Source organism: Chaetura pelagica, unplaced genomic scaffold, assembly GCF_000747805.2.
Source record: "Chaetura pelagica isolate M959 unplaced genomic scaffold, ChaPel_1.0 scaffold90, whole genome shotgun sequence".
Lineage (NCBI taxonomy): Eukaryota > Metazoa > Chordata > Aves > Apodiformes > Apodidae > Chaetura > Chaetura pelagica.
The window spans coordinates 13,805,345-13,828,472 of NW_009953496.1; the positions used below are offsets into that span (position 1 = coordinate 13,805,345).

General features: G+C 38.9%; 1 protein-coding gene across 1 annotated transcript in view; it reads right to left on the minus strand.

Moving 5' to 3' along the window:
- ERICH1 (glutamate-rich 1) overlaps positions 1–23,128 on the minus strand; it is a 180,276-nt gene that overhangs the window by 17,396 nt on the left and 139,752 nt on the right. The window contains exon 3 of the mRNA XM_009999258.1: positions 19,352–19,486. Within this exon, the coding sequence (XP_009997560.1) occupies positions 19,352–19,486 (135 nt within the window). The remainder of the gene's footprint in view (positions 1–19,351; positions 19,487–23,128) is intronic.

Genomic DNA, 23,128 nt, shown 5'->3' on the forward strand with positions numbered 1-23,128 from the left:
ACTTTAACTAGCTTACTAGGCTCAACTCCTACCCTTTCACATCATTTATTTACACCTCTCCTTCGGAGTGTGCCTTCATAAACCTTAGTGCCTTTGAATCCCTTTTCCAATATACATACCTAGTTAACCTCTCCTGAACCTTGATCCCTTAGTTTGTATTGTCCCTTAATAAATTGATTAATTGCAAACTAAACATTGGTCTCAGTAATAATTTGTGAGCGTGGTGGGAGGGTACTTTAATCTACCCTCTTAGAAACGAACCCTCAGCGGCCGTTCCTCTGGGAGAGGTGGGCGCTCGGGCTTTTTAACAAACCTCTCCACATTGGGGGGGGGGAGTCGCGAAAACATCCTGACAGCCGGTAGCCCTCTGGTACCGGCTCGCGACACAAGCACAAACAGAGGCTGGGCAGAGAATGGACTGAGAGCAGCCCTGAGAAGGACTTGTGGGTGCTTGTTGATGAGAAGCTCAACCTGAGCCAGCCATGTATATTTGCAGCCCAGAAAACTGTGTCCCGGGCTGCATCAAAACAAGCATGGCCAGCAGGTCAAGGGAGGGGATTCTACCCCTCTGCTTGAGACCTGACCTGAGGTGTTGGGTCCAGTTCTGGAGCCCTCAACAAACGAAGAATATAGAGCTGTTGGAGCGAGTCCAAAGGATGGCCATGAAGATGATTAGAGGGCTGGAGCACCTCTCCCAAGAAGACAGGCTGAGAGAGCTGGGGTTGTTCAGCCTGGAGAAGAGAAGGCTCCAGGGAGACCTTGCAGTTGCCTTCCAGTACCTGAAGGGGCCTACAGGAAAGATTACGAGGGAATTTTACAAGGGCATATAGTGACAGGATGAGGGGTAAAGGCTTTAAACTGCAAGAGGGGAGATTTACATTAGATATTAACAAGAATTATTTAGTGTGAGGGTGCCAAGACACTGGAACAGGTTGCCCAGGATCGCGGATACCCAATTCCTGGAAATGGTGAAGGCCAGGTTGGATGGGACTTTGTGCAACCTGTTCTAGTGGGAAGTGTCCATGGCGGTGGGGCTGGAATTATATGATTTTTAAGGTACCTTGCAACCCCAACTATTTTACAGTTCTATGATTCTAAGCACCTTTATAAAACCAGGATTGTTCTAGGGTCTGTGTCTAGCTTATACCTATTAGTCACATTCTAAATACCTAAGAAGTGTCTGAACTAATGTTCTCAACAAGAGATCATGTACTATGCATAATGCTCGGATAACATGGATCACTCAGTCTTTAGAATTTCCAAGACTTCTTGTACTGCATCCCAAAAGCAAAGCACTTAAAGTGGCAGTGCAACTACAAGGACTTGTCCATGCATCTTAGTAAATCTCAGTTCCCATTTAATTTGTTGAAAAAGGAGTTGCTCGGTGTCTCACTGAAGCATAGTATCTTCCCTTGAAAAGAAGAAATATACTTTCTTACTGTTCTTCAGTTATATGACAGTATCTGTGAAATAACCCTGCTATGATAAAGGGAAACATGTTCATCTGTCTACACTTGACAATATATTTCATACACATTTTAAAATCTGTCATTTGCTTGCAGAACATAGGTTTTTTTTTCATTATACTCTGCATCCCCAGTCAAGATTAATGGTGGTGCTACTGCTTTTTTTCTCTACTTGGTGCACTGCCTGACACCTCTACAAACTGGAAGATTAATTTTTCTTTTTCACTTCACAGAACTTTAGGTATCAATAAGTCACAGGCTACACATGCTATGGATACATACAATTTTTCTTTCCCTCCTTTGATGTATCTATACATGTACTTGGATTTTAATTACTAATTGAATATCTCACATGCTTTTGTGAACTGGTGGATTTATCCAATCTATTGGATTTATCCAATTTGGAGGAACTTAAATCCCCTCATTAGCATAAAATGCCATTGCTTCAGGGAAGGAATAAAATGGGTTCTATCAAAGAGAACTTACCCTGCCACAGGCATCTCATTTTAACCTATATGCTGACTTTTAGTTAGGACATTCTCCCTAAATTAAATTGCCAGCAGCAGGTAAGAAATTGGTGAGAGGAGAGAAGGAATAAATTCAGGACTAATAAGTCCCTTTCTAGGGCTTAATGACATTTCCTTTGTACATCTTACACAACCTAAACAACATATTTGGGCAAAGAAATTGTGACACAAGTTATCTGGCAGCTCTGACATAATAGGCTATTGTACAACTATGTCACCGAATATAGGCTGGGGACTGATTACAACTTGTTGTAAGCATCTCAAGCTGTACTGGATACTGCCAGTACAGATGCCATACTGCATTTTGAAGACTTTTTGGACTTCAGGAAGACAAAGCTTCAAAGAAAAACACCTTTCCTCCATCTTTACTTTAAACCGATTCCTTCCAATCTGAAAAAAGGCAACACAGGTGTAACTGACTGATGGTTTAATCTTGATGGCACTGGACAGCACAGCATAGTGTTCACCTTGCCTTCCATCCTTTCAGACGTTGTTTTGCTTTTCTTGACCTTTTAGTAGTAATTAATGACACACATCACAAAAGCTTACACATGACTGGGATGGCCAAAATAATAATTAGGTAGAACTGTTCTGGTCATCTTCTCATCCTCCTGCTACCACAGTTTTGAGGGTGCCTTCTCAGCTAGTAAACAGAAGTTCCTTTTATTATGCTGTCAGCATTTTTGCAATGCCTCTAACATTGCTATAGTTAGAGTCAAAGTTGTTAGGGCTGGAAGGGACCTCTGAAGATCATCCAGACCAAACCCCCTGCTAGAGCAGGATCACCTACAGCACACCACACAGGAACACATCTAAATGGGTTTTGAATGTCTCCAGAGAAGAAGACTCTACAACATCTCTGAGCAGCCTGTTCCAGCACTCTATTACTCTCACAGTAAAGAAGTTTTTCCTTATGTTTAACCTGAATCTCCTATAGTCCAGCTTGTGCCCATTACCCCTTGGACACTGTGGAGGAGACTGGTCCCATCCTTTAAATATTTATAAGCATTTACGAGATCCCCCCCTAAGTCTCCTCTTCTCCAGGTTAAACAGACCCAGCTCTCTCAGCCTTTCCTCATAGGGCAGATGTTGCATTCCTCTAATTATCTTTGTGGCCCTGCACTGGACTCTTTCCAGTAATTAATCTCTAAAATCTACTTGAAAATGTTTTTCCTAAAGAGATACAATTACATTATCAGACTATAGACCAGAAACTTAAAATCTAATGAGTGTATGCAAAGAAAAGACCCCTCAAGGCTTTCCCTTCTGTCCTCCTAGTCTGGTTCCACCTAGAAGTAATTTGTCATGGGGTGCAAAATTGTTGCTTCCCTTCATGTTTGTAATTTGATATTATTCATTCCAATTGAGAGTGAAGAACATACTGCTTTCTGCTTTAATCACGCTGCTCTTTTGGAGTAATGACAAGCTTACAAAATCACATTATTTGCTATAGTATAACTTCTGCATTGGATTTCTGCTATGCTTTAATCTGAAACTTTTCAAAAGCTAGAAACTAATTAAAGTGTTGCATTTGTTTTCCACTCCCCAGAAAGACTTTGTTTCTGGTCTCTCTCATCCCACTTATGCTTGTTGTCAAAGGGGTGTTCAGGCTTCCAATGCTTAATCTGCTGAAATTGCTCCCACCAATACTTAGGGCAGTCAAGTCATAGCTGATTTTTCCAAAGATGGCTACTACATAACAGAAAGCTTTCTGACATGAAAGTATTGTATTCTTACATTCAGAGCCCCATGACATGATTTTTGTTTAAAAAAAATGTAAAAATTGTTTCTTCATTTAACTTGTATAGAACAAAAAGGAGCCTGCTTGTAGGTCCCACTTACAAGATTGTGCCCTACATCATTAAGCCAATTGCATAAAGTGAATATGCTGGATTTAAATGCAAATAATATAGGTCTGAGAAAAAAAATTAAATTTGTTTAAGGAATAAGAGATTCCTTAACTTTAATTAACAAATGCAAGTCTGGTGAAAAAAATAATTTCATTTCAAATGCAAATGTTTTGCAGGAGTCAAAGGCTGTATCTTCATTTGGACTTTTTCACCTTAACACCACACACTTTTATAGCTGATTGGATAATGAAGACTGACTAAGTAGGTATCAAACTTAAAAAATACCTGTGTGCTTCTGTAATAATTATATATTTTACATGCTTGCTGATGTTCCTATCTGCACAAACTACCCAAGTACTTACACACTTTATTACCATTACTCTCATGGTTGTATTACAGGCATATACTCATGAAGCATATGAAAAATTATTGCACCTATATTGACCTCAATATTTTCTGTGGGCATAGAGGAGATGAAAATTGCTTTCTTGGAAAGTAAGTTTTTATCTTATTATATAAAAGACTCCTGAATGACTGCTTTATGAAAACTGCTTAAAAAACCTAAAACAAAATAAACAAACAAAAAAAAACCCCAAACCAACATACTATGATTTATAGAGGTTCTAAAGACACATTGTTTTATGCACAGCTTGCCTCTGTTTCAATAGTTTTCAAAGGACAACTGACAGAGACGCAAAATAACCATGAGAAAGTGGGTCATTTTCTTATACGCCAATAAGGAGCAGTGAGAAAGCAAGACAAACTCAAAATTAATTTATATAAAGTCCAAGAAACCTGTATTAAGGCCACAAGCTACCTGCAAACCTCATTAGAAAAACTAAATTTCTTAAGGTTTCACTGGAATGCTGAGTTTGAAATTACCACACAATTAACAATATCTGTTAAGTTCCCTTCTTGCCTCCTTTATGAAAGCTATCCTTAGTCAAGCTGGACAAGAGGACAAACAGTACAGGCTTCTGTCTTCTCAAAGAATTGGCAGTTTGACTTCTGTGTTCAGAGAACTTTTTAAATTCTGGGATACTAAAGAGCTCACAACAATCTTGTAGCAAGTGACATGATCAACAAACCACAGCAATGTCTTTGGGTTATCTGGAGATAAGGACTAGAGCATTGACTTCTGTGAAAGCAGGACTGGGAATGGCGGCCGTCTGGACAGAGACGGCAGGTGTCTGGCTCTGTGGTATTGGCTACTTCTCTAGCTAAGCAACATCAAGGGACACTGCAGCCTAAAGTTTTCTACTCACTTATCCTCTAAAGAAAATACACACTAACTGGGACTTTACACAAGATCACTTTCTTCTGCCATTACTTTACCCTGTAGCAAATACAGAGATCTTCCATTGTACTAACAAATATGGTGACACAAAAAGCTGGCAGAAGTTGCCAGAAAAGAGGTTGTGAACTGCTCAGAATAATTCAGGCCTTTCCATTTACCTGGCTTTTAAAATAAGCATTTTACTGCAAGCAAAATTAAGTGTACAGAAATACTGCCATTAAAAGAAAAGGGATAAAAAAGGGATGTATTAATAAACTTGTAAATACATCTGAACTAACAGATATATAATACACAATGAAAGTTTATACAGCTTGTAATGTAATTGCTAGAGACATTTCACTTTAATATATTTAACCAAGAATATATTTAATAAAAAAGCCAAAGTTAGAATAAAAAGAAAAAGCACAGCAGATAACCACTGCAGAATGCATAAGTAATTTAACAATTGCATTTTTACTTAGCTATTTTTCTGCGTATGTGCAAAAGTTGTTACACCATCTATAAAGCTTTTGCTGAAGTTCTCTATGCATATATGTATGGGTTTACACTAAAAAAAGTGTGATATTTATTTTCAAATGCAAACATTTCTAATTATTACTGGATGCTGTATGCTATTATGACTTCTAAATACATGTAAAAGAAAATACTGTAATAAATTTTTTCTTGGGAAAAGTAATTTCTGAAATTAAATAAACATACATCCAAACTCCACAGAATCACTAAAATTTCTTACAGCCTACTCGACATTAAAAACACAGATACATACATATGTGTAAAACATATGAAGTAAGGAAATACTGCATATTGTATCTGATAATCTTTCATTTTTCCTTGATATAGTAGTCTCCTTTTCAGAACTAAAAATCTCCATTCAAAGGTTTATATTATTTAGCATTAAACAGTTCACTCATTGATAGTATATTCAAGATTACAGTATCAAAGTTCAGCTGAGCAGCATTTCAGAACTGCCTACAAGTACTTACATTACCAGGCACCTGTACGTCTTAAAACAGGGATAGACAGTTGTAGTTAAAGAATCACTGAACAGCTGAAAAACCAAAAGGGGCATCAGAAAATGCACGGGGGGAAAATAAACAAACAACAAAAAAAACGCAAACCAGAATAAAAACAAAAATCCCAAGAGGCAGTGAGTTAGTAATGGAGATAAATGCGAGATTTCCACTGGCAAGTGCTATGAAGAAGATGCCAAGAAAATCTGGCATTTTTAGCAAGAGAAGAAAAACTGGCAAAGAAGAAGGTTAAACCTGGATCCTGAGGTGAAAAAAGAGCTGTATCACTGTTTTATTACTTTAAGTCTTCCAGCTGATGCTGAGGTTATGTATTTCCATTTCCTGAGGAGCTGTAACAAGCTCAAGTTAACATTTCTCTCCTCTAGTGTTCACCTATATACCAAACAAAGAAGTACTGAAGGAAGAATCAATCCTTTTCTTTGGCAGAAAAAGAAAAAGGATGGAAACTATATTCTTTTCAATAAAAATGCTATCGTTCAGCTAAAGTATTTAACAGAGATGTATAAGCTACCGTGACATTCACTCTCCTTTCTGTGGTCACATAAAAAGAGACAGGCTCATCCAAATTAAGTCTGATCCTAGCTAGACTTTACTATCATCACTTTTTATAATATTACTAGATGCCTCACTCTTCTCATTATATAGGCAGTTTAGTAGGGTATTCTGATATGCTTCAGTGAAGAGATGGAATAAAATCAAGTCCTTGCACAAATTGTTCTATTGCAGCAGTTCAGTGTATGAAGTGTTATAGACCTGCAGACCAGCAGCAGTTGGTCCTTCTCTCTGTTGATTTGTCCAGCCTGTCTTAATCTCTGCTACATTCCTATATGAGTACTTTTGCTAATGTCTTTATACTTCTAGGCTTCCACAGCAGAGGTTCTACTATGTTACGTCACTTGTGATATGAAAAGTGCATTGATCTGAGTAAAGTCAAACTCTCTAAGGACTCACTCTTAATAAAGGTGAATATGTACATCAGTTATGTCTTCTTTAAACCTAAACAAAACTATTTATTAAAACAGCACCCAAAAATGTTTGCACTTACTGTGTCAGCATCAGTATAGATGATGGACAGAGATATAAAGACACAACAAATTGCTAAGATTGAGAACAGACAAATAAAGGAATTTAAGTAAATAGAAAACTAACCTAAGTATTTAGGAAGTATAAAAGAACTAAGGCTTCTTAGTACATTGAATGAAGGCTGGAAAAGTATAGTGCTATATTTGAACGCTAAGAACTACTTGAGGTATTTTCACTTTGTTTGCTGCTTTCTTCAGAATGCTAGCTGAGTAACTACAGACATAATCCTTATATTTAATGATAGCCACTTTATTAATAAAGTTTCACAGCAAATAATTTTCCTATCAACAGCTGCAAACCTTTGTCACTTTTAGAAATCATATCTTACTCTTCATTTATAATCTGGATAACAGAGCACTCTTAGCTTCTAACTCCCCAGTTTTAGAGACATGATGACCAAAAAACTAGAGAGCACCATTTATTTGTCCATACTGAGAAGAGATGTTTCCATTTGTAAATACGCAATAAATGGCAATACAATAATGGAGTTGAGTGCATTCTAAGAATGTAAACAAAATGGAATTGTCTGTGAAGATACTGTAAACCCAAGCCATCCAGATGAGCAAGAAAGGTAACTCAGCTCTTACAGAAAAGTACAAAAGCAGGAAAATCAGATATGAAATCACACAAAACGTCACCTGTCATTAGACCAGCTAGGCCAAGGCTGAAGGCTCAAGACTGTTTTTTAAAATGTCTGAATCAAAGAGGAAAGTGTCAGATGTTGGCAGTGGTCCACACACCAGTGAAGGACATGCTCCCCACTACAACCATACACAGCTAGATGCCTGAGTCCTGTAAACTAGCAGATTCATTTACATCAGTACAGCTGTGCTGGTTATACCACCTGGGAGTCTGAGAACCCTCAGATTTCATGCAGAGGAGTTTTTGAAGTGGAACATCATCATCTATATACAAATCATCCATTACTGTGAACCAGAGATGCAGCTGATGAAGTGATTAAGTACTGCCCGGTGACAGGATAAGGGGCAATGGGCACAAGCGAGAACACAGGAAGTTGCATCTAAACATGAGGAAAAACTTTACTGTGAGGGTGACAAAGCACTGGAACAGGCTGCCCAGAGAGGCTGTGAACTCTCCTTCTCTGGAGGTATTCAAAACACACCTGGATACAATCTTGTGTAATGTGTTCCAGGCAATCTTGTTTTAACAGGGGATGGACTGGATAATCTCTAGAGGTCCCTTCCTACTCTGACACCTCTTGTGATTTGCTCTTCATCAGTAGAGACTCCATGTTTGCCCCAATGCCTACTTGTTCAGTTGCATACTGCCAAATCACCCAGGAAACAAAATGAATGGTACACAGATGCAGCACAGGAATACACAACTTTGGTAGCAATAAGAAAAACTGCAGCAGCTTTAGTCAGCCAGAACATGCTGTGCAAAGCAACTGAGGATCCTTGGAATGCACTAAGATTGCCTGGAGTGCATTTTGGCTAGATTACAGCATTAAATTCTTGTGCGCTGGTACTTGTCTTCTGCTGTAACAACAAAACTTCAATTTCTTCCTGCCCTCCACAGATTGCTGAGAAGAGAAAGGGTGAGTGAGGCTGATGCATGGCATTTGCAATGCAAATCCTCTAACACTGAGCAATCATGATTCTACAGTGAAGTAAGGAACTTCCTTTTTCTCCATTAGTCTACTTAGAGAAGGCTCTGACCAACCCGGCATACCCTAGTTATAAACCACTTTCTACTTGCAGGGATAAAATGGATGGAACATAGAATGAAGATAGCAGACAAAACTAACAAAAGAACTGGAAAAGGGAGATGGATGCAGGACAATTTTCAGAGCTTCCTGGCCACAAGTTACAGTTATACAAAGGGGGTTGTTCAGTACTTAGGAGACCTGTAAATTTTGCAGAGGGCAGTAAACAAAGGCAAAGCATTTAAGATCAAGAAAGAATTCTTGTGCTTAGTATTTACAAGTGTGTTTGTCATCTGTCAGTGGATATTTGGGTCTTGACATGTATGACAGCGACATGTTGCCTTGGTTCAATACTAACAGGTTCACAAGAAATAGTAGAGCAGTAGAGGTGAGAATTTTACATGCAACCAACCACACAACTGCTAGCCAAAATGCAAGTATTGTGTATTGCGATCAGAAACCTCTCCAAGATCTACAAAACAATCAAATCTCCTGCTTTCACAAATGATGAACAGACAAAGAATGATGAAGTACTTGAGCAGCTAGAGATCAAGCAGTAAGTTTACTAACACGCCTTTCTCCTTAATCTAGCACCCTATTGATTTTACCCTTCTGCTCCATGATAAATTAAGTAGAAAACCTTAGGTCTCAATTATGTTTTTGTTTCGAAATAATGAGCGGAAAGTAGCTAAGCAGTGTTGGATTTCCAAAGTGCTGGGTGTCTGTTGAAGTGAGGCAGCAATTATAACAGTGCTAGCTTTCTGCTAGGATCTGAGGTGGTTGCTTCTGCTGTTCTCTGTTTCATTTCCTATCCCTGTCACTATGACAACAGGAAGCCTGAAATACAGCTGCAAGAAGGGAGAAAGAGAGAGTATGCTCCAGCTGAGAGGGGAGAAATGACTCAGTGGGTGGGGGGCAAGAACAGAAAAATGATACGGAAAGCTAAAGGGATGCAGTCAGGGAAGTCAGGAAAGAGAAAATAGCAGGCCACAGTGCCTCTTCATTCTATGAGGCTCATCTACTAGAGGAGGGGCTACTCAACCAAAATGTTTGTGATGACAAACATTTAAAATAGAGCATGAAAATATTGCCACAAAAATGAAGCCTCTAATTCCCTCTCTTCCTGCTTCACCTTCTGCCACCTGATTAGATGAACCTACTTCAATCTAATTATTTTCAGACTTATAGATACGTTATAGAATCATAGAATGCCAGGTTGAACAGGAACTCAAGGATCATCTTCCCACAGGAAGCTTCCCATGAGATCCCTTCCAGTTGAGCCTTGAGTGAGCTGAAGCTAACTCTTCTAAAATCTAAAACCTTTGTCCTGGAATTAACCTTCATTGTGTTCAGAAGTCTCCCAGACTCCACAATACTCTGGTCACTGCAGCCAAGTCTATCACTAACCAAGATATTACAGAGCAGGTTTTCTGGGTTAGTGAGTATTAAGTCCAGCTGTGCCCCATTCCTGGTTGGCACATCCAACATTTGTGTGAGGAAGCAGCCTTCTACACATTTTAGGAACTTGTTGGATGTCAGGTGAGCTGCAGTGTTGTTCCTCCAGCAAACATCTGGGTAGTTATTGTCTGCCATAAGGACCAGGTTTTGTCGACCTGAAGCTTGCCTGAGCAACCCGACTATCACTTCACTGGTCACGTCATCTTGGTTTGGGGATCAGTAACAGATGCCTAAAGTAAGGTCAACCTTGGAGAGAACCCCTCTGATTTTGACCCAGAGGTATTCAATAGGACTACCACAATTACCACAGTTCTACACATTCAAGGCTTTCCTTTAGATAGAGCATGACTCCTCCACCTCTTCCCTGCCTGTCTTTACAAAACAGCCTATAGCCATCTATCATGATCCTCCAGTCGTGTGAATTGTCCCACCATGTTTCAGTTATTCCTATGATACTTTAACTATCTAGGCATGGAGCTCCAGTTCCTCCTGTTTATTTCCCAGACTGCGTGCATTTGCATACATACACTTCAGGAGGCTGATCTTTTGGTTCTCATTTAAGAAGACAGTTGAAGCACATTTTACACTTCTCTGGTTGGCCTGGTTTATTCCCCAATCGGTTGTAGTGGTAATAGTGGAATGATCATTGTTATTTTGGATCCCTCTCCCCAGGTCCTTCAGTTTAAAGCCTGCCTCATCAAGCTGGCAGGTAAAGAGGAGATTCAGTTTGAGACACTGATTGTATCACAGAGGAACAAGAAACAAAGAAAAGGACAAGAACCACCACAAAAAATACAGGTAACTATCAGAATAAACACATTTTACTAAAAATATGCTCGTTGGCAAGTTTTTACTGTGCTTAAGCATACTTCTCCCCTCTGGTTCCAACTGAGCATTATCCTTACTTTATTAAAATATAAAGGCATAAAACAGGACTAGGCGAACATTGTTTTCCACACTACAGAAACACTAAGGAGATCTCAATGCAAATAAAAGTTGTTTGGTATTCAAGTATTCAGAGGTTTCCCAAAAGCATGCAGAAAGTTAACTAATATTTATACCATCTCTAAGTGTACTTATCTACATTTATAGAAACATAAATCAAAGATCTTTAATAAACCTTAACATGCAGCAGTAGTTAAAGGAAACCATAACCAGTGCATCACATTACTATCACCTTTACTTTCTCCTCAATACATTTTCAGCATTTATAGCCTAATATCACACACAAATTTGGACTAAAAATCTGGGGCATAAATCTTTGTCATTCTACTTCCAAAGACATTTTTCCAGAGTTGTTTTGTGTGTATGTGTGGTGGTGGCTACCAATGTCTTAATGTTAGAAATGATCACATAAGAGCTACTGAAGATTTCAGTGACATTAAACAACTTCTAATCCATACCACAATGCACGAGTTCTGTAATAGTCCCGTATGCTTGTGGATATATTGGCATTTAGAAGATGTAAATAATTACAGACAGTGGTAGTTAGAAATTACTGGTTTCTACATTGTATATAAACCTAAAGTAACGATACTTACAGTTTAAATTGGTAGCCCAACCCTGTGTTTAAAAATCCACAGTGGGGGCAGCAGTGAATCTCTTGGTGAATTTCACATTCAAATTCAGGAGGTTCAGTCTTATTTGTTATGAAAGCAAGAGACATGATTATTTGTCTCTAGCTTGCTGTTTGACAGATCACTAAAATTGCTTATAATACTGCTACAGGATACCAGTAATCTGGAAGTGTCTTCTGTAAGTGACTGCCCAAACTACAATTACCTGCATTTCATGTAGCACACAAAAGAAATAAAGACTAAAAAAATATCACACTGGTCAGGTGGCTTTAGCAGCATGGTACATCAGCATCTCCTTTTAAGCACACATTTAACTCCTTGAAAGTCAAGATGATAAAAGTTAAAAATATGACTGGAATTCTGGATGACTCTTAAACCAGCTGTCACTTTAAAAAGGAAATATTCTCTTGTTCAGACTGGACAGGTTTTAAAACTTTTCCAAACCAATATTATATTAGACAAGTTGATTTAGATTTGTCTTAACCTTGCAGTTCAATTGTCAACTGATCACAGTGTCAGTATAAATACAAGCAGTACTGGATATAGATTTTTTTTTTAATAAAAAATTGTGCCTGAGATAACAAAGGATTAAATACTTCATCTGAACTCTGAAAATAAAAGTGCTTCTTTAATCTTAATTCAATTTCAGAAAGAAACGTGGTGATTTAATCTGTTAGGAATGTCATTGCATCTATTAACAAATATAAGGTCTACAAAAAGGATATTCAAGGAGAAAGCATCTGAAGTGCAGCTATAGCTGTCCAATATGTCTACGTGTTTGTGGCATTTTTTGTGGTAACTGGTTCCAAAATGTCAAGTACACTTAAAATGAAGAAGAAACTGGCTGCAGAGGAGAAAGTTGCTTATCTTCACAGATATTTCCCCCTTCCAAGTTATTGATTAATCTATAAACACCAGGAACATTATGGAAAGGCTTATATTAACAGCCTTAACAGAGATGTCATTGTTGCTATAGCTCACCTTCTGAGGGTAACATACAGATGAGAATGCCTGAAGCTGCTCAGACAAATCTGCCATCCACAAACTGAGAGTCATGCATTAATTTCTACAAGGACAGAGGTAAATTACAGAATACTACCACCTGTAATTTTATCATACACAAATATATTGTTTTAATAATAAACACTGGCATCCAAACTTGCAGAGAATTAAAACCAGATAATTCAGCATTAACTAGAGGAATTCATTAATAGAAATTTCAAAAGAGCCTGATCATTATATATACAAGGGAGCCAGAACCACCATAAAATCACTGCTTCTTCCTTGCTGAACTATTGAAAACCACTTTAAAAAGTAATAACTCTTTTACAAATAAGTTTTCAACCTGCAAGTAGTTTTTTTGTTTGGTTTTTTTGTTTTGTTTTTTGGGGTTTTTTGTTTTTTGCTTTTTTTTTTTCTTCTAGAAGAAGAAAGACCCATGGTAGCAAGTCAGAGGAAAGGAAGAGGGAGAAACAAACTTTACAGCAATAGTTTCAGAAGTGGATGAATACAGGACAGAAAATCTCTCTCTTTTTTCAGTAAGTTGTAAGAAATATCTGGACATTTGCATATCAATCATATTCACTTACTAATGCTATATTTCAAAATACAATTTGGTTTTGTTAAAAGCTGTAAATATTCAAAACACAACAAGTTTCCATAAAACTCATGACAGTCAATCTAGGTGCAGCTAACAGAACATACTACAGGACTACCTGACCCATACGAGTTTTTTTTCATAGCATTTTTTCTCAGATACCAGATTTAGAAAAGCAACTGTACATGAGTTATAACAATATATAGGGAAAATAAAAATACTTACAGCTTTAGATACCCTTTTCTTGTAACATACACAGCCTATGAACTCCTAGCACTGAAATTTTGAAATACAGGCAAATGTGATGACTGTCTACAAGAAGTGCCCGAAAGTGAATCCAGGAAACTACAGACCTTTCAGTCTGATCTTGGTACCAGGAAACATGGAGCAAATAATCGAGTGCCATAACACACCATTTACAGGAGAACGAGGTGATCAGGCCCAGCCAGCAGAGGTTCATGAAGGACAGGTCCTGCTTAACAAATTTCATCTCCTGCTGTAACAAAGTGACCTGCTTGGTGGATGAGTGAAAGGCTGGGGATGTAGTCTGCCTGGATTTCCATAATCCTTTGATACTGTTCCCCATAGCATTCTCATACAAAAACTGGCTACCCTAGGCCTGGACAGATATATGCTCTACTGGATCAAACACTGGCTGGATGGCCAGGCCCAGAGAGTGGTGGTGAATGGAGTTAAATTCAGTTGGCAGCCAGTGACTTGTAAATTGGATAGAGTTTAGTATCTTTATCAATGGCCTGGATGAAGAGACTGAGAGCACCCTCTGTAAGTCTTCAGTATGATACCAAGTTAGGTGGGAGTGTTGATCTGCCTGAGGGTAGGAAGGCTCTTCAGAGGGATCTAGATAGGCTGGATTGATGGGCTGATGCCAATTGTATGAGATTCAACAAGGCCAAGTGCTGAGTTCTGCACTTAGGATGCAACAACCCCATGTAACACTACAGGCTTGGGGAAGAGTGGTTGGAAAGCCACTCACAGAAAGAGACCTGGGGGTGTTAATTGACAGCTGGCTGCATATGTGCCAGCAGTGTGCCCAGATGGCCAAGGCAGCCAACTGCATCCTGGCCTGCATCAGGAATAGTGTAGCAAGCAGGTCTAGGGAGGTGACTGTTCCCCTGTACTCGGCACCGGTGAGGCTGCACCTTAAGGACTGTGTGCAGTTTTGGGCACCACAGCATAAGAAAGACACTGAGGTGCTGGAGTGGGTACAGAGAAGGGCAATAAAACTAGTGAAGGGTTTTGAGGATGAAAGTCTTATGAGAGAGGTTAAGGGAGCTGGGGCTATTTAGTCTGGAGAAGGCTAAGGGGAGACCTTATTGCTCTTTACAACTACCTGAAAGAAGGCTGCAGAGAGGCAAGTGCTGGTCTCTTCTCACAAGTAGCAAGCGATAGGATGAGAGGAAATGGCTTCAAGTTATTTAGGCTGGATATTAAGAAAAATTTCTTCGCAGAAATGGTTGCCAAGTACCGGAACAGGCTGCCTGGGGAGGTGGAGTCACCATGTCGAGACATGTTTAAGTCATGTAGATGTAGTACTTATGCACACTTATGCACTTTAGCAGTGGCTTTGGTAAAGTTAAAAGTTGGACTTTAAAATCTTATGGGTCTTCTCCAACCTAAATGACTGTATGACTCTATGGTTTGAGATTACTTAAAAAAAGCCCTGAACTCTCAATTTAAAAAGCCCAGTTCTGCAGGTACTAGCAGGAAGATTGCAGTTACTTCTCTTTTTCATCAGTGACTAACGTTAGAATTACTATTTATATCAGAAAAATCAATGAGAACAGGGAAGTTATACATGAGCGGTAATCAGTAACTTAGTTCTTAAAAAAACCCACAACAAACAACAACAAAAACAGACAAAGAAGACCTCCAGACTCTAAGCCAAGTATTTTTAAAAATATGGTCAAGCACAGTTGCTCAAGAGGAAACATTTTCAAGCAACAGACTTGGCAATAGCCAAGGTATCAAAGTATTAAACAAGAGTCCTTGGTGGAATGCTGTGGCAGAAAAATGTTGATGTAATTTTTTGACATACAAAAAAACCCAGTAGTGGGTAGAAATACAAAGACTTATTTCAACATGTGGCCTCGTTCAAACCGCAAATACTAGATGAAGTACTGGAGTTCAGTCTTCAAAGGATGCTGCGAAAAGGGAGATACGTAAAAGAGCTACAAAAGCAAGTTGAGGATTTAAGTAAATAACTTGGAGCAATAAATAAGTCACTGTTTTTCTAATAAAAGAAGATAGATGGTGACTGGATCACTGTGCTTTGTGGGAAGAAAATAAAGGCTCTTTACTCAAATAGAGGAAGGCAGAAAAAAGCAATTTTCTGTTTTGTTTTTTTTTTTAATGGTGTGAGGCCAACTAACTATTAGAGCAAATCAACATAAAACATCGGAAGATCTGTGACATCTTTGGAACATGCATGGTGGTGTTTTTTGGTTTGTTTGTTGTTTGTTTTCATTTTTCCAAACACTAAGTTCAATATGGGGTAAGACCTCTCTTAACAAGTACAGAGAATTAAATTACAAAGTCTAATGATCCCTTTGGCTTGAAGGCTAGAAAAGAGATTAATAATACTCAAGTTTCACAAGGGGTGCTACCTACCAGTGAAAAAGGTTTGCTGCCAAACTTAGCTTCTTTAAATACATTGTTCCCTCGATGTGCTGCTGATTATATCAGTTCTGTAACGTATCTGAATGTATTGCATTCCCAACCACTTGCCGAGAACATAAGTAGCCAACACATGACTCATACTAGTATCTCTCCATCTCCTTAACAACAAACACAAGCTTAAGCATTATTAACTCGTCCTAAAATGGCTGCCCAAACGAGTAAGTGAATCAAGACACTACAGATGGACAACCATAGAATCACTAGGGTTGGAAAGACCTGTAAGATCATCACGCCCAATACCACCACACCCACTAAACCATTTCCTGAAGTGGCACATGTACATGTTTTTTAACACCTCCAGGGATAGTGACTCCACCACTTCCCTGGGCAGGGAAGCACTTCCCTGTTTCAATGTTTGACCACTCTTTGAGTAAAAACCAGAATTTGATAGTTCGTTAGTTATCTGTAGTTGAACACTACACATTTTTAATGCCCTTGTCAAATATATAAGGTATATTGCTGAAATAAAGTTAGGAATGCTTTAACATGCACCAAAGTAAATACAAAAATCATATGAAAAATTGAAGAAATTATCAAATTATTGCCTTTCTTGACTGTCTAATTCCTGTTAATTCAGTCAACAAAAGGTTGACATGATCACACCATCGCAATGGCTCAATTCTTCCAAAACAGTAAAGGGAGTTTTTAAAAATTAAGACATCCAAGTCTAATGTGTTATCTTAAGAATGCTGGCCCATACTTAGCTCTAGGTTTTTGCCATAATAGAGAATTGCCTCAGAGTTAAAACCAGTGTTTCTACAGGTAAAGCCCCTGAGATGTCTGATGCTTCCACCCAGATGGAATGGTAAGGAAGGAAACTTCAGTAGGTTGATAGTAGGTTGCCAATGAGTGCACAGACCCTTCTCCTGGAGAAAAAGGTAACTACCTGCAAAAGATGTGCACAGATTGATAATCTGCTGCGCCAGGAGGACAAGTTGTAGGAAATGCTCAAAGTCTGCAAAATGTTACAGGGGTCAAGACAGAGATAAGTGGTTTCAGAACCATACTCCTGTGGCGGACACAACAGAAAACAATGCATCTTGGACCCTAATGACCCATAAAAGCAGGACTCTGCCTCAGTCCCTACTCTCCAGTATTACAAGCCAGGCCAACCAGAGCAGCGACACAGGCTCCCTAGCTGCCTCCTAGGATGAAAACCAGATCAACCACCTCATGTGTATGCAAGCCAATGCATGCAGCCTGGGGAACAAACAGGAGGAATTGGAGCTCTGGGTCAAATTATATAGGAATTATATGGATCCAATGATATAGCCATAATTGAAACATGATGGGACAACTCACACAACTGGAGGATTGCAATGGATGGCTACAGGCTGTTTTGTAGAGACAGACAGAGAAGAGGAGGAGGAGTCAAGCTCTATGTTAAAAAGAATCTTCAATACATAGAAGTCAACTACAGCAACTGTAGAAGCCCTGCTGAATGCTCCCAGGTCAGGATTAGAGGGGCCATCTCCAAGGAGGATCTTACAGTGGGAATCTGCTACTGACCTCCAAAGCAAGACACTAAGGCCAAAAAAGAAATACTTGGATCACTTAAGCAGGCTTTAGGTCAACAGAATATGGTTCTTACTGATTACTTCAAATACCCAGACATTTACTGGAAGAACAATACAGCAGCTCAGATGTAATCCATCAAGTTCCTGGAACGTATCAAGGACTTTCCTCATACAAACGTTGTATGTTCCAATGAGGAATGAGGCACTGCTGGACTCACTGCTCACTAACCAAGAAAACCTGCTTGGTAATACATCTCAATTAGTGACAGCTTTGGCTGCAGTGATCACAATATTGTGGAGTTTGGGATCTTGGCTGACAACACTTAAGGTTAGTACTAAGACAAAGGTTTTAGATGTTACAAGAATGAATGTCAGATCACTAGAGCTCAGTGGGGAGGATTCCGTGGGATGCTTCCACGGATGATAAAAGAGGTAGTGAGTGCTGGAAATTTTTTAAGAACACTCTCCTGGAAGCACAGAAACAGTTCAGCCTCTTTACAGGCAAGGGAACTAGGCAGATCAAGAGACCCTCTTGGCTTTAATGCAAGCTTCTGAGTCTGCTCAAAATCAAAGGAGGCATGCAGGGCATGCACAGATACAGTTAGAAAAGCAAAAGCTTGAGCTGAAATTGGCCAGGGAAATAAAAAAACACAAGAAAGGAAAATACTGCTTTCAAAGGCAAGAAGCATTTGCCTTTCAGTATCTGCACATCGTATCCCAGGTTTTCCTTACATTTAGGCAGTCTCCAGGCTGAAATAGATATAGTAGTTTAATTAATACTGTTTATCAAGTGTTTTATTTCAGCAGGCTGACTTGGGTATTTGCTTTACTGTAGATTGCTCCTAGCAGCAGATGACAGTGTTACACAATTTTGAACAAATGCATATCCACAGAAACACAGCAATTGAAGCCAAGACTAATTAATGTAGTTTTTTTAAGACTTCTAAGACAGAATCAACTGAATTCTAGCAACATCATTCAGAACACCATATTTTTAACTGAAGCAAACTTAAAGAACAATTCTTTACAGACCCTGTGGTGTTCCTCTTGTATCATCTGACAACACTAAATATTGGCTCTCAAGTTACCAGGTCACAGTTTCTCATCAGAAAGCCTCTCAACTGTAATTAATTGGTATCTCCTCCCATCAACTCAAATCAGGTCAATGTCTCTTCTAACTGGAAGACAGACATTTGAAAGGTTGTTAAGTCTTTGCTCAATTCCTCAAGAACATCAGTAGTGAGGCTTATTAAAATAGCTTTATCTACCATTTACACTTCAAAATAATGACTGCAAATAGGCATAATATGAACATATACGTGGCACTTGACTGGGAGGAGCTGAATATTTCCTTCAGTTTTACTTTTGGTAAGTTCAGTGACACTGTAGGGCTGTAACCAAACTGGTCTTCAAACTCAAATGGAAATGAACCCATAGGGATGTACATCCACATTTTGCTTATGTTGCAAAACAGTGACACCCACTGGTAGCAACAGTTTAATTGTTGCAACTTTGATCTATTTGGTAAGAGTTGCTACGAAGTTTCTTGAAGAAATGCATCATAATGACACTTATACAAACTTACCTGTTGAGTCACCACTGCGGTCTAAGTTTTCAGAAACTGTGGTGCTAACAGCATCTGGAGTAACTGCAACGTAACCTTCTGGAGGAAGATTCACTGTGTACACTCTCCTTGGATAAAGAACTGTATTGTCAGTACCTACAAAACAGAAAAAAAAATATGGCTATTGGTCTGAGTATAAATTCTCATAATGTTCTCTCAACTACCGCAATGCTAGTAAGTGGTCTTGAAAATCCTTACAGAGGAAAAGAAAGTAAGTGTGGAACACTGAAATTATCCTATGACCAACAAGATTGTGCCAAATTCCATAGTTGTAACAAATAAACAAATACCTCCACAAGTTATTTCTACCAAAACAACTTAATTTTCTAGGTCAGACAACTCTTCTGCCTCAACTTTAGACAAAGCTTCTAGTTACAACAATACTTAAAGAGACACTGTACATATTTTTCACCATTCAGCATGAACAGATGCTATTTCTTTAAGAACTGTTCCATAAAAGATGGATGAAGAAAAACTGATTATGAAGTGATAAAAACTACCAAAAGAATCACAGATCTGTGTTCTGCCCATTTGGAGACCTTTTAAACATGGCCTGTGGTGTTCTGAAGGATGCAAAGACAAAGGGAATTGGAAAGCCACAATCAACTAAGCTTCAGCAGTGCCTGCCCAAGAGGGTTCATCTCAACCTTTTTCTTCTTCTTTCTGTGGTGGGAAGAGCACCAAGAGCCAGCTTTCCAACTATTTAATTGTACAGGAAATTATTTGTGATTATGGCAGTAGACTGCTGTTGTATGCTTTCTTTCAACTTCAAAAGATATTTAAAAATCCAAGATGGAGTGGCAGTATAAACTTATTTGTTCCCTTTATATTTAGTTAATTGTAAAACAAAGATGAACAGTAAAATCAATTATATGCAATGGTCCTGACTAACTCAAACTCTTTAATTAGAGAAGTAGTAGATAAATCAAGATATTTACTTCCCAGGACAAAACAGTTACACATAAGAGAATATAGGGGAGTATCTGTAACATCTAATCTTAGAAAGAGCAACAACAACCTTTACTACAAAAATGAGTGATGACTCAAAACACTTTTAAAAAGTTGATTTATTTAAATGGGAGTCCCCAAATTACATATTTATTCACCCCAAATACATCTTCAAGTGGTTTGTAAACCATAAATCAAGGACGAGATGGGTTGGTTGTAAAATCATAAACAATAAAGCTAGTTAAGAGTCATTAATCTCACTTCTAAAGTTTTACAGACCAAAACATCTAAAGGATGTTTACAAACCAAAGAACAAACATTACTCTTAATGGCAAACTTAAATTTAGCATATTTGGAGTTGTCTCCCCAGTATTCCCAACACGAAGAGCTTCTTTCTACGCAAATTAACCTTGTGCACAGAATAGGGAAGCACATCCTAACTACACTGTTACCACGGTTACATCTGCAAGTATATCAGCAGCTTGGCTATGTTATCTCTTGCTAACCTGCTACAAACAATATCAGACCTTTTAAGAAGGATCTGATGGTAAAGCCTCCATGTCCTCTTAACCATTTAAAATTGCAAACTGCACAGTCTGTTATCATCAACAGCAGACACAGAATATTTTATTTTAAGGCTACTTTTCAGTATCCTTAAACTTTCCCCTACCTGCTGTTCAGAATGGTGGTAGATAACACTCATATGGCTCCCAGATAGTCTGAGCAAAAAGCATGCTTGGGCTTGCCTGAAACAGAGCCAGAACACATACATGTAATCTTGCTCCTTTGCTTGCTGGTAAAACGGATTAAATCCTGGGTCAAGACTGAATCACTTCTAGTTTCTGTGGTGAGTTGATCTTGGCTAGCAGCCAAACACCCCCCAGATACTTGCTCACTCTCTCCTCAGCAGGATGAAATTGGGGGAAAAAATGGGAAGAACAGGAATTAGAGTTCACAGGGTTAGGAGATCACTTACCAACTACTGCTGTAAGCAAGAGAGTCTCAACTTGAGGAAAATTAACTGCATTTACTGCCAATTACTTGAAATATTTATTTACTGACTCAGTTACTGGAAACAGAAACAAAATAAAAAGAAGCAAACATTAAAATGCTTTGAAAAAATACCTTTCCTCCCCAGCTCATATTCATTCCAAACTTCTCCCTACAGGTCACACTCAGTCCCTTCAGTGAGGCAACAAGCAGCACAGCGTGGTGGTGGTGGGTGTTTACAGTCACTATATAATGGTTTCTCTCTACTGCTTCTTCTTACTCTTCTCTTTATGCCAGTGGGGGTTCTCTGTGGGCTGCAGTTCAACCACAGAGCACCTCCTCCTCTGACACTGATGTTCCCAACACTGTTTGTCACTCCTTTTAGTTCTCTCTGAGGAAAGCTTTCTCCTTTCTTAAATATGCTTCCCCAGAGACACTATCACCTTGGCTGGGGGGCTCAGCTGTGCCCTATGGAGGCCAGCTGGAGCCGGCTGGAACTGGCAATGTCCACCACAAGGCAGCCCCAGCTTCTCCTCACAAGGAGCCTCCTGCAGCCCCCTGCCAGCACAGGGGCACACAGTACAGTTTTAAAATCTTATCTGAAATTTTGTCTCTCATAAAATCCTTCCCTTTAACTCAGAAAGCCTTAACAACCTACTGCTGTGCTCCCTTAGGGCTGGAATCACCAAACAGAGGACCCAAGTCCAAGGGTCAGCTAGAACATCTTGCAGGCTCTCCCCAGCAACCATCAGACTTGTTCAATGCAACCAAGACTGTGATCTTTTCCAGAAAATTATCCCTTGGAAACATAGCACTACCACTTCTCCAAAAGGAAGAAAAAAGTTCCTATCCCCAAAAGAGGCCTTTACAGAAAAGCACAGGAAGAGACACTGGATCAAACCCAAGGTCTAATATTAGTTGAGTGTCATACCTTTTGCAAAGGTCAATATTCTTAGTAAGCTCTTACTGTGTGGTGTTACAGTACACAGGACCTGAACAAAAGTAAGGCATGAGGTAAGTCTATTATGTCCTTTACAAAGCTTAAATTAAGTTTTTACATACTACTAAGGTAGAATATGACCATGTTATAGCAATTGCTCATTTTTGTTACATGTAAGTGAGATAACCTGAAAACTATTACAATCTCCAATGCACATTTACAACTTCTCTTTATCTCTACACAATACAGATGAACTATCACCCTTCCCATCATTAATTAGCAAGACAAGATCCTTTAAAGACAGTGCACTTGCAAATCCTTGGCAAGCGAGTTTTGTCTGCACCAAAAAATCTTCATAAGTTTAAGTGTAGCAAAGGTGATGCCAGTGACCAATTGTAGAACACACACACCTTGAGAGCCCTCCTGAGCTGTGACACTGAAAAATGTCCTTTCTCAAGATGATCAATGTGAAGATATCAAATTATCCTTCATCAGAACTAACATTATAAAACAAGTCTGGTAGTCCTAAATACTCCTCCATCCCCTGATGTATACATTTTTTTCTTCAGATGATATCCAAGTTCCTGAACATCGAGCTATAGATACTTTAGTCTGTCACAGTAAGGTATGTGAGAGTAACTCCAGGCATATGAGATGTTATATTGTGTACTATCATCTTCTGTTAACAGGTTGACTTTCAAAGGATTGTTTTCTAGTCTCAAGTCAACACACTTGGTAGAGTGCCTTCCAGAAAGGCATAACCTTTTAGCTCAAGTAATCTTCTGTGCAATTGGAAAGTACAATCCTTTTCCTTGGGAGTGCTGCATAACTCCTGGTACTTGACCTCAGGCTTCAGCAGG